The sequence below is a fragment of the Molossus molossus genome, unplaced genomic scaffold, assembly GCF_014108415.1.
Source record: "Molossus molossus isolate mMolMol1 unplaced genomic scaffold, mMolMol1.p scaffold_m16_p_12, whole genome shotgun sequence".
Classification (NCBI taxonomy): domain Eukaryota; kingdom Metazoa; phylum Chordata; class Mammalia; order Chiroptera; family Molossidae; genus Molossus; species Molossus molossus.
The window spans coordinates 17536875-17550003 of record NW_023425347.1 but is presented as its reverse complement, the minus strand read 5'-3'; the positions used below and the strand labels follow the sequence as shown (position 1 = coordinate 17550003).

At 43.9% G+C, this 13129-nt stretch overlaps 1 protein-coding gene across 1 annotated transcript in view; it reads right to left on the bottom strand.

The window, feature by feature from the left end:
• Positions 1 to 485: 485 nt before the first annotated feature.
• Positions 486 to 13129, bottom strand: part of DCDC2 (doublecortin domain containing 2) — a 167646-nt gene continuing 155002 nt past the window's right edge. Inside the window, exons 9-10 of the mRNA XM_036257332.1 lie at positions 3458 to 3760; positions 486 to 590 (exon numbers count right to left, since the gene is read on the bottom strand). Coding sequence (XP_036113225.1) covers positions 486 to 590; positions 3458 to 3760 — 408 coding nt within the window. The remainder of the gene's footprint in view (positions 591 to 3457; positions 3761 to 13129) is intronic.

Below are 13129 nucleotides of genomic sequence, written 5' to 3'. Positions count from 1 at the left end.
CCCAAATTATCTCTGAAACTAAATTATAATTTGCTTATTCAAGAGTTTATTGCTTTAAAAAATAGTACACACTTTCTTTCCTATTACTATTTAAAATTCTATGCCTCTTTAGATAAGTGCTCTAGCATAAGCTGCCAACTAACAATCTCACTTCTAACTTTTTTGGAAAGCATATAACAGGAGTAATTCCATTCTTTTTCACCCTTTACAAAAACAAGTGCCCAACTGCCTTCCAGTTCGAATTCCCCTCTATCCCTTCTATTTTTCTAAATGACATCTAAAAACATATCCCATAAGAAGTCACTCTCCTTCAGTAGCTATTCAGAGTTATCTGGCCTTGCCAGTCAGTCTCTAGTTTTAAAATTCAGTAGGTAGTTTACAACCATATTGTCACATTATGTTTAGCAATAACTATATACTTATTATTCAAGTATTATAACCCTTCATTTTTCTTATAATCAATACACTCTCTTTGTTAAAGTCATCTATGCTACGACAGCATAGTCCTTGCTTTGTTCATTGTCATCATTTTCTTGTGGACCAGTGATTTTTACTTCTGGCCTTGGTGGTCTTTGAAGGTCTAAGTCAGCCTGGAGGAAAAGAGATCAAAACAAGATATTTAGCTCTTTAGTTACAAAGGTATTAAAACGTATGAGGGAAAAATGACTCATCATTCCATTTAACCATGTGAATATTCAACTGAGAACCGTTCCGTGGGCCTCTCTGTTGTTCAGCCTATTGTCACCCAGAGGACGCACCAGCGGAACACCCCTTGTGCGGAAGCCCTGTCTGGGACCATAGTCCACTCTGTGCTTTATTTCTTGTGAGAGACTTATTCCTTGCACTGCAGGCTTTATTTTTCTTGATGTTTCTCTTTATTTTCCTTTGAGCTTTTCTTTTCGACAGCATATTTATACTTTTCATTTTAACGTTTTCAGAGAAAAATGTAGCAATTCTACCCTCATGTCACATTAATCGAGTCCCACACTTGCTGTTCGTCTATTAGTTTTCTGCTAGAATTCACAGATTCTTTGTGACCATGGTACCAAGGAGCACCAAGTGTCTGACAGATAAGAGCTGGGCAGGAAATGAAAACAGGCAGCATCTCCTGTAGCAGCCCCTGCTGCTGCCCCTTGGACGTCTCATATGCTAATGACATCGGCTCATTCACACTCTGTCTTTCCCCACTGGACTGAAAACCAAGAGGGTGAGATGACAATTAGTTTGTTCTCAAACTCTGCTCCACGGGGTCCTGGAGGCTCCAGCGCCCCCGCCATGGCCACCAGGACTAGCTCCAGGTACCCTCTCCTACAGGCCGTGATTAATGCTCTTTAAAAAAAAAAATGACTGAAACTATCTCTTATTTCACATTTTTATCTCATGAAGTGTCTCAAATAGCATCTTGAACACGGTACAAGCTCAGCAAATGTCCGTTGGTTACTGTGCATTTCTCATGTATTTCCTGCTGTTTCCTATAATCATTTCACACTTTGCCTAAGAACTGTTAAGTGGAACAAAATGTTACATGGTAAGCTGAACTTTTAGTCATTTTGTAAGTAAGGAATCCTTTTGAAAAAGTTAATTATTAATGTACAATTTATAATTCATGTAAGTCTGGGTTTTCATATCATTGGTATGCTTAAAATGTACCTATACTAATAAACAGAATAAAGACAAAATATATGATCATTATAAGAGAGATGAGTCAAATAAGGCTGACTTGTAGGAAACTGTTCTGTCTCAGGCATTTGTATTGTCCTTAAAATCCCTAACTAGTCACATATTAGGCACTTGTTCATTTGGTTCCCAGTACATACCCTCAATATATACCATTAACACGTGTACTTCAAATGATATAACCTTGATCTTGACTGATATCCAGTTCCTGTGAGAGACCTGTTTTTAAAAGTTAAATTTATGGGATGGAAGGACAGGCAATCTGTTTACTCCTATAAAAACCTATTTGGGTTATAACATTAAATGAAGCTAGACCACTGGAAAAATGCGTACTTGGATTTTACTATCTAGGTCCCACATAGAATTTATACTTTGATTTTATGCTATAAACATCCATCAAAGGCCACTATAATAACAAAGAGGTTCACGGCACTGAGGACAGTCTGCATTATTGTGCTTCCTATAATGAGTCCCTAGACAAGAGACTTTGCTTCCCTTGAGAAACATAGTGTGTGTGTGTGTGTGTGTGTGTGTGTGTGCGCGCCTTCCCTGAGAAATTTCCTTATGAAGATAAAGGGAATCGTGCAATTGGCTGAATTTTTTTTTTTTTTTTTCAATTTAGCTACAAACAACTTCGGAATAGAAATGTTAGCTACATTTTAATAACCATGTAGAACTACATATGGGAAATTCTTACAGAATAGGGCCACGATTACCTCATGCTGAGAAAAGATGAGAGTCACATTGCATACTTTCCTTTAGATGTTAAGAATATTTTTGTATAAGCCATACGGTGGATTATAGATAACTCTGTACTCTTTCCTGAAATCTGGCCATAAAAACGTTTTGCATTTTACCATTACTAAACTTGGTCTCCCCAAGAAAGATCAAACAGATGAATCACTAACAAGTAATCAAGAAGACCCATTCATCACACTGGGTTGTCAGGGATGGAGACCCAGGCCCTGGTCAGAGGTCACAGCCTGGAGGGAGGAGGGCCTGAGCTCATGGCCCAACAGGAAGGAAGGGCACATGCAGACGGTGGCAGTGCTGCGGGATACACTGGCCTCCTACACTGAGACTCAACTCCAGCCTGCTCATTAGCATCTAACTTAATCCCATCAAATGTGATCCACCCTACGGGAGAATGAAAGGACCTGAGAACATCCTGCTCCAGGGCTGTGGTGGGAAAACAGGCCCGGAAGGAAGGAGGCTTCAACCCACATGCCTCTGGTCACTGTGTAATGAAAAGAACTATATATTGTTAAGTGCCTGGAATATTGTGCGCTTAACTCAATTAATCCATTTAAAGTGGACTACACAAACTAAAGTTTAATATTTCTAGGGAGCAAAGATGTCACCCATAACAGAGATGATGTTCTTTAAATCATGTCTATGTCTCACTGGTCTTGATATTTAACTCATTTGTACCTCTTACTTATATCTCTCTCTTCTGTTGTATATCTTCCTAGGTGCCTCTGTAAAAAAATTTTTTGTAGGATAAGGCAGGAAATGGATGGATGGATAGATGGATGGATGGATGGATGGATGGATGGATGGATGGATGGATGGATGACAAGAAGGACAGACATGTCAGATAGGTGGTTGACAGCCCTTCTTAACTTATTGAAATAATACTGGATCCTTCCCTATTCAACAAGTGGTTTCAATGCAAGTCCTACGTGCTTAAATAACTACCTAAGTGTGCATGTGCACACCACATGTGCGTGCCCCAACATACACAAACACACACACACATAAGCAAAAGCAGTAGAAATACCTCCTCTGGCTCACTGCCAGCTCCTGGAGACTGCATGTCCTCTTCCACTGCCTCCTGAAGCTCCTCATCGACCTGGCCCAGTTCCTCACCGTTTTCTTCATCGGTGCCGCCATTCACACGGGGGGGACCTCCCTGCCCCTCCCTGCGGCCCAGCGTCTCCTCGGCTTGCTGGGAGGCCGCTGTGGTCTCTCCACCTCCTTCCTTGTCAACTTCCCCATTCGGTCCTGAAAACTCTTCCTTGTCTTCTGCACCCTTGTTTCCTTTCTCTCCGTCTTCTTCCTCATCCACGATTTCTGCTGGCCTCTGATGGATAAAAAGGAATAATGGGTAACAGTAAGAAGTGTAACAGATATTTTCTGTACGTTACAATAATTAATAATCATTACGTTACAGTCAAGTAAAAGTTCCTTACATTTGCATAGTACTTTACTGTAAGGAACATGTTAACCTTTACTGACCGCCTGCTGAATGCCCCTCTTCACAGGTATCTTCTCATTCAATCCTCCTGACAGGCCTGTGAGGTTGGTATTATTCCTGTTTCACAGGTAGGAAAACTAAGGTACAGTGAGATCAAATATCTAGCCCAAGTTCCACTGCTTATAAATGGAAGAGCCAGAATTGAATCTAAGCATGTGACTCTAGACCAATGCTCTTCATCCCCATGGTGGAGAGGGAACTACACTACAGGTCCTTGGCCAAGGTCTAGTGCAGTGTCTGGGAAATCCTTTGTGGAGAGAGATCATCCTCACCAAGAGCACCTGGTGTGCATTTACATCGCCAAATACAAACAGGGCGATGCGACGGTGAGGGCCCTGAAATGTGAGCCCACCAGGTTTTCTAACGCCAGGTGTAGATAGCTCCCTACACAACGCCCAACGAGTTGACAGTATGCCTCCAAGTACCAAACTATTGGACTTTCTATAAAAGCAACAAATGCCCAAGTATTTTATAAGGTCTAATTAGGCATGTTCACTGTTATTTGGATACGTGTAAGTCTGCCTTCAAAGAAAGCAGGAGGCCAAACTCTAGAGCCGCGACTTTGGAGACAGAAAGGTTCAGAGACAAGTCCTGGTCAGGCACTTACTGGCTTTACCTAACTTCTGTGAGTTTCAGATTCCCACTTGTAAGATGGAAATACAATAAAACTTCCATGGGGACCAAATGAAATAAGTTATATACCATGCCTGGCACATCACAAATCCTAAAAAAACCCACAAAACATTAAAATCCCTTCCATTTGTTATAAATCATTCTTTTCTGGAGCTATCATATTTCTGGATTGCCCCCAATAACATAATAGTGATTTATTTTTTTTTTTAAATAGTGATTTTTTTTTTTTTTTAAGAATAGGTAGAAAAAACATGGAATGCTAGGACCTCAGACCTGCCTCATTCTAGCTGTCTGACACTGGACACGGCGCTTAGTCCTCTGACACAATTAACCCTGACCTCCCTTCCAGCTGGAAGTCCATTCTCCTCCCACCGACCAAGCACTGCTATGGGGCCATTAATGGTCTTAACAGCTTACATAACGAGTTTACGAAGCTCTCTGTTTCTGAAGTGAAGATGGATGTGAGGAGGAGCAGACTACAAGTCCAGAGTAAAATTCCACACTACATTATTTTGAAAAGGCAAGAGCTGAACCACGAATTCCTGTATTCGGTCAAAAATAAAGCCTCAGATTTGATGACATGATGTCAAAGATGCACTTTTAAAAATTAAGGGAGAGAAATAGTTGTTTTTAAGTTATTCCAGAAAACATAGCATTTGCCGTCATGAGGATTAACGAACAGTACAGTGAGGCTGCATCTTCCACATTTTCATTCAGATGCTTGTCCAACAGTGTGGGTAGGGCCCCAGCTGGGCCTGAGGGTGCTGCCCAGGGCGAGGCCCTGGGAAAGGCCACATGCTGGGCAGAAACCAAGGTGGCTGGGGAGTAACCTGACGGGCGGCACTGAGAGGCAAGAAGTTTGTAAACTAGAACTCACAGTGCTTACTAAGGATGTCTGGGTTTTATGTATAAAGATGAGAACAACCTCTAAGTTCCAAAAGAGAAAACAGCATGTGCCCACCTCCACACCCATGTCCCACCCTCTCTCTATGGAGCGGACATGGCGAAGCCTAGAGGCAGACACACTTGAAGTGATGAGCAGAGGAGAGCTTGGCCAAGAAAAGGCACCGTCATGCACAGAACTGGGGAAATGTCCGGGGTCAAGCACGATGTTTATGCATCACTGAGGGGCAAAGGCTTCTGGGGGTAGGAAAGGAGCCACCACTGGGACGTTGGAGTCGAGGGCTTTCCCCGGAAGACACTAGGTTAGGGTGAGGACCCTAGACGGAGGAGGGCTGGAGTGAGGAACCAGCCAGAGAAACTGGGGCGGGGGGGGGGGGGCTCTACTCACAGGTCAGAGGTGGCCAGGAAAAGGCCCAGAGACAGCATGTTCCCTTCCTGGGGGCCCTGAGAGATTTAGGGGGATTCTCACCACGGGACCCTAACAGACATTTAAGGGGTTCTTGTCATGACTTGAGCAACTGCACCTAGAGCAGTGGTGTGTGGCACGCAGCACTCAGGCTGCTGGGCGCTCAGACACCTGCGCAGCGGGGCTCAGGGCAGCGGGGCTCAGGGCAGCAGGGCTCAGGGCAGCGGGGCTCAGGGCAGCGCTGTGGTGCGCGCAGGAGAGGGGCCGCGAGAGCACGTGGCAGGAAGGGACATGCACGCAGGGCGCGGTCGTCTGCTGCCTGACCTCACGTGGCTGGTCACTGGGACGTCCCAAACCTGGTGTGAAGGGTGTTTTGTGGGTGAAGAGAACAGACAAGAAGCACAGCCATCACCTGTCTGCGCCAAAGGTCGTGCTCAGTGCTTCTGCGTTCGTCACTTCATGTAACCTCTACAGTAACCCTACTAAGCACACTTCCTATACCCAGGTTACTATGAAGACAATGAGGAATCATTCAGCATTTCCAGTATCCCTCATGGGGAGAAGCAGGGCTAGGATCTGACCCCAAGGCGATTCTGCCCCACAGTTCTGGTATGTATTCTCCCTTAAACAAATCATGTCAGATGATGCTACTTCACCTGGTCGCCACTGCAAACACACGCAGGTATCCCTGCAACGGTCAGAAATACGACATCTGCAGTAGGCAACACTGCTTTTACTGTTTCAAGAATTGCTGACCTGAGCCCTGGCTAGTTTGGCTCGGCTGTAGAGTGTCAGCCCATGGACCAATGAGTCCTGGGTTCAATTCCAGCCAAGGTCACTTACCTCAGTTGCGGTCCGTCCCCGGCCCTGGTTGGGGTCGTGCCATAGGCAACCAGTCGATGTGTCTCTCTCACGTCAATGTTTCTCTCTTTCTCTCCTGCTCTCTCCCTCCCACTTTATCTGAAGATAAAGATAAAAATATCCTTGGGTGAGGATTAAAAAAAAAAAGAATTGCTGACCTGAGAACAAAACATTTCTAGATTTCTGTTAAAGACTTGTGGTATGATCCAGGGAGGGGAAACTCTAAAGTTTGTTAGGCAAAGTACCTGAAGTAGGACATTTTTTAAAAATCCAGAAATACTACAGCACTAGTGGCCAGTAAGAGATTTATCTTTAAATTATCACTGAGAATTAGATCATTGTAAATCACTCTCCTAAAACTGTTATAATCTTTATCGTGTCTAAACTTCTCTATTCAGAGCAACTTTTGGTTTTGATTTGAAGAGAAGTTAAATACATTTTCTTATTAAAATATTCAATAATAATAATAGGGAAAAAAGCCTCCAAATTACTGTGATCATTAAGGAATCTGGAAATGTTCCTTGACTCCCTGGGAACAAATTACTTGCTAAAGTCTGTTAAGGTCACTACTTTCTGTCTAAATGGGAAATATTCTTCTCTCCTTTCTTGACACCTGGATTTATACCTATAAGTTGCAAAACGATTATCTGTTGGTTTTTAGTTTTGTATTTCCCATCTTATCACTTTCTTCACTCCCAATTACCAAACACACATTTTTTTTTTTTCCTCCATTTAATGCAAGGGTTGGTAAATACCCTATCTCTTTTAAGGGGAAGCAGACACCAAGCCCCAAATTCAGGCTCTGTTCTCTTCGCTATTATTACCACTGCCACTAACAAGCAGGATTTTGCTTTCATCTCATTATTTCCATCAGACTTTGCCAGCACAGCTATTTCAGTAGTCATCAAATGAATCCACATCTGGTTAGCTCAGCTTTAAGAAATGCAAGATTATCGTGCTGAAATACCAATTTGATCAACTTAAATACAACAGTAACATTAGTTAAAAGGCTTATCATCCTTTAAAATATCCTGAGTGTAAAACAAAATTTCTTATTACTATGACTCTGCAATTCAGGGCAAAAAAAAAAAAAATGCTGCTATGACAGATCTGTAATGAATAAATGAAAAGCAATATGCTTTTTGGTGTAATCTCCTTTGAAGTAGGCATTAAATTATTGAAGATGTTTCCAGTGTATACATCAATCAAACCATCCCCAGAAGGAACCCTGGTTCTTCACCCATGCACACACATATAGATAAAATCTATACCACTGTGGGGGCCTGCAAAGAAGAAAAGGAGCCCTCCTTCTACAAGAGGGTGGGAGTCCCTGGTGGGAGGGAGCTATTCTTTAGGACAAAGAGAACCGCAAGAGGCAAAGTGAGGGAGTTGCACCCTTCTTCAATCCCCTTCCCTCCTTCTCTTGCTAATCAAACGCCACTGAAGAGGAGCCTGGTGCCTCTCCCACAACCCAGAACTCACATCCAGCCCCACTAAGGAGAATGCACCCAGGCGAACGGGGTTCTTTGGAGACCACCAGCAGGACGACGCTTCTCTCCTCTCATAGCCAGAGCTGCTCCGTCCTGAGGGTTGGGCCATGAGCTAGAAGAGCTATATGCAAAGCCAGACATGGACAGTCACATACCGTATGATGTAATATGTATAAAACAGTCAGACTAGGTAGAGCTACACAGACAAAAAAGCAGATCAGTGGTTGCCGGGCTTAGGGGAGAGAGAAGAATGGGGAATGACTGCTTAATAGGCATGAAGTTTCCCTTTGGGTGATGAAAATGTTTTGGAATTAGATAGAGGTAATACTTGTACAACATTGTGAGTGTACTACATGTCACAGAATTGTATATTTAAAAATAATGAATGGTTCATGTTATGTTATGAGAATCTTCCTTTTTTTTTTTACAAAATCTCTATAAACCCAAACTCTTGACCACCAGATACTCATCTACCTGGCCACCTCTCTGTGTCTACCAAGACACCCAAAGATGTGCCACTTAACTTTAGGTACCAACCTCAGGCTATTTACCTGCTTTACCCCACAATTTGCCTATTGGCAGCCACCTCCCTTGCCCAGGTATATAAAGCTTCCCTTCACAACACCTGGTGACTCTCGGTAGTAGGTCAATGGTGGTGTTGAATGAATGAGAAGGTTGAATGAATACACTAACAGAGAAATCTGAGAATAGCAGCTTACTTAGAATTGAAATATAGAAAGTGACAGAAAAATACTTATTAGACAGACACATTCTATTTTAATAATGCGTTTCCACTCCCACTAGCCCTACCCCAAAAAAAACCTTTCTAACTATTTAGAAACTATTTAATTTCTCCCAAATCCCCCAGTAGTCCCCAGCTTCTTCCCATTCAGCTGAACCTGCCTGAGTGCCCGGCAAAGTGGTGACAGTCACAGTGGGACAGACATCAGTATTAGCTCATCAAGCAAGAGGTGTCATGTGCACCGCAGCCCATGCTCCACCCCACCTCATAGACCCTTACAAATATTCTGATAATGTTAACAGTTTAGAGAAAAGTAGACACAATAACCAGTTTGGGAATGTGAGGAGAAAGGAGCGGGGGTACCGAAGGAAAAGGTAAGAGTGAGAAAATATAAATTCCGTTTGAGGAAGTGAAGAAGGAGGAAGAGAAACAAGAAGGAAAAAACCTTTTCCAACACCAATTGCACTGACCACCTGCGACAGTAAAGGGAGAGCCCCCATGCTTGACTTCACCTCCCCTCCCCCAGAAGCCAGTTCGCACGAGATCCCAAGAGATTGTGTTCATACTCGAGGAAGATCCCTGGGAGGGGGAGGTGCTCTGGAGAAGATTTATGTCTTCTGGAAATGCAAAATATACACTGTGCAGGATGAGGCACCTATGGTTTGGTGGATGAGCTACAGCTTCAGGTCAGAGAATTCACCTCCCCTGGCTGGTCTCAGAGCCCCTTTGGAATTTGAAGGTGATAATAGTGACCTCACAGGGCCCAAATGAAACCATACACATAAATGACCATCGCAAACCGAACAAGCTTTTCTGTGTGTGTGTGTTTGTGTGTGTATTTATTATTGTCATTCCATTTTTCTTGCTATTGAATGGAAGGAGAGGCTGTCTGATAAAATATTATAATACAGTAATTACACTAGTAAAATAGTAAAATAGTGGGCCACTTAGAGCACTATCCCTTCTAAATTTCATGAAAACAAACAAAAAAGGTATCAAGACACGTACCCATGGCCTTGCCCTCATCAGGTAACAGTTAAAAGGCAGGCCATGCTTCTGGTCCATTAGATGGGTAGGTGTTATTTACATAAACTAATCATCAAAACTAATCACCACTGGTCTTATTTATGTTTATTCTTGGCTTCTGAGTTCCCTGGCATGCACTTTTCACAACAAATTAGCCATCCAATAGCTTTCTTTGTTGTTTCTGAACTGCTATCCACTCTTCAAAGTAACAAGTGTGCCAGAAGAGACACCAAACAAGGGTGCGTTATATAAATTAGCACATGGGCTTAAGTAACACACAGCTGTCTCCGCTCGGGATGAAGGGCGGGCGACGGCCAGTAGGGGTCTAATCATGTCAGACATTTACGTAGCATATTATGCTTCCGCAGGCACTTTCCTGCCCGTTTTCTCATTAGACCTTCCAGTAGGGCCGGCATGATGATCCCCACTGTTCAGAGTAGGAACCTGAGCCTGAAGAGAAGTCAAGCAACTTGCCAAGGGGTACATGACCGGTGGCTGACAACATCTTTCATTTACATCATAGAAAATAAAAAATAAAAGTTCCAAGTGAAAGACAGTTTTCCTAGGAGTAGTTTATAATCTTGTCACCATGGAAACCAGTCACCTCACTGGCCCCACCCCTAATGTATCAGTAATGGACTAATGAGGCAGAGGGTCCAGCTGGGCTGAGCTGGGTTCCATGTCTCGGCTTCTCCCCTTTCTACGAATCACTGATCACTTTTCATACAGACATAGACTTTAAAGCTGACTCTGTGCTCTGAATAATACCTTTTGGTTTATTAGGCAGCATCAAATGAGAAACAACCATTTTTCTCATGATTTAGGGCTGAATTGTGTCCCCTCAAAATTTGTGTGTTGAAGTCCTAACTCCAGTAAGTACTTCAGAATGTGACTTCAAAGAGGTAATTAAGTTACAAATGAGGTCATTGGAGTGGGCCCCAATACGGTATGACTGACATCCTTGCAAGAAAAAGAGATTAGCCCTGGCCAGTATGGCTCAGCAGTTGGAGCGTTGGCCCACAGACCAGAGAGTCCCAGGTTCAGTTCCCGCTAAGGGCACATACCTCGGTTGCAGTTTGTCCCCGGCCCCAGCTGGGGTCATGTGGATGGCAACCACTCAATGTCTCTGTCTCACATCTCTCTCTCTTCCCCCCACCTCTCCCTCCTGTTCTATCTGAAGATAAATGCAAAAATATTCTTGGGTGAGGATAAAAAAAAAAGAGAGAGAGAGAGATTTAGGCCCTGGCCAGTTTGTCTTCACAGTTAGAGCATTGGCCCTGAAGGGTCACGGGTTCGATTCAGGTCAAGGGCACATACCTGGGTTGCAGGTTCAATCCCCCGCCCTGGTAGGGGTCGTGCAGGAGGCAACCAATCAATGTCTCTCTCTCACATCGATGTTTCTCTCTCTCTCCCTCCCTTCCATTCTCTCTAAAATTCAATGGAAAAATATACTTGGGTGAAGATGAACAAAAAAAAAAAAGAGAGAGAGAGATTAGGACACAGGTGTGCACAGAGTAAAGACTACAAGAAGACACAGGAAGACGCCATCTGTATGCCAGAGAGAGATGTTAGAACACACCCACCCAGACATCTTATCTCAGACTTCCAGCCTCCAGAACAATGAGAAAACAAATTCCCACTGTTTAAGCCACTCAGTCGGTGGCGTTTTGTTATGGCAGGCCTTCAGACACCACTGCCTTCTGTCTCCCCGCACACATTCCCATTTATGTGCATACCTTGTCCTCTCCCTGTCCATCTTTCCTCCACCCCTCGAAAAGCCCCTTGGCACAGTCTAGGGCAATCAGGATCCTCATAAAGGGAAGAAGGCTGGCTGGATGCGGCCAAGCAAGGGGGCCAAGCCCGGCCCTTCCTCCCAGAGAGAGTACCGTGGGGAGAGGCAGGGCGAGGGCATGTCCTCTGTGACAGAAGCTGAGAGAGTCCTGGCCACCCCCTGCACCACGCTACAGTACTCATTCTGCTGCTGATACTTTGCCCGGAATGCTCTCCTCCCCGCTGTGGGATGGATGCACCTTCCCTTCTCCAGGAGCCTTCCTGGCTCCCTCCACCCAGTGTGCCCTGCTCACACCTGTCACATTCCTTCAGTCCACTCTCATCACAGTGTGCGGTTCTTTAGGTGTGACATGAAAATAGTGAACATGAATTACTATCAAGTAGACACCTCAAACAATGTTTGGAATAATTATGGAATAATGGGGAAATATCAGCCTTGGTTCTATGGAAGTTTTTAGACAGAAGAGCTCTTTTTATTTATTTTTTAATGTTCTCACTGATTTTAGAGAGGGAGGGAAGGAGAGGGAGAGAGGAAGAACGATGTGAGAGAGAAACATCGATCGACTGCCTCCTGCCCGCCCCCTACTAGGGATCAAGCCCACAATCTAGGCATGTGCCCTGACTGGGAATCGGACCGGCAACTTTTCAGTGCATGGGACAACGCTCAACCCACTGAGCCACACCAGCCATGACACAAGACATGAGTTCTTTCTTATTCATCTCCATGTCCATCACCATGGTAACCATAATATTGTATCATTAGCTGTCTTAAGTAAAACATGAATGTGCCTCCCCCAGATAAAAGCCAGCATCACAAGTGCCCTCCGGAAGGCTGGACGGTAACGACAGGCTCACATCTATTGCACACTCTCCAGTAGCTGGTGTTATGCTCGATGAACCTCATATGCATAATCATATTTAAACTAATCTCACAATTACTTGAGGTAAACACTGTTATTATCCAAATTTGCAGATTAAAAAAAAAAAGCATGGAGATTTAGGTAAACTTGTCCAAAATGCCACAGACTTGTCCAAAATTGACAGAAGAATAGGAACTCCTTTTTGACCACCAGATTATAACTATTTCCCCAAGATAATGTATAAAGCAACACCTCAAACTCATTATGATGCGAAATCCTAGTTCTCCCAGCCTAGTGTCCTCACAGCCGGTGCTTCTCCAGCACCTGGGGTCTTGCTAAATGCAGATTCCAGGGCGGCAGTTCTGAGACCGCGTCTCTAACGGATCCCCAGAAGACCACGGTTAAGCCTCGAAGTCACATGTGAAACAAGAGGGTCATAAACATACCACTTCAAAATAAAAAATAAAAGCACTTTTCATTAAA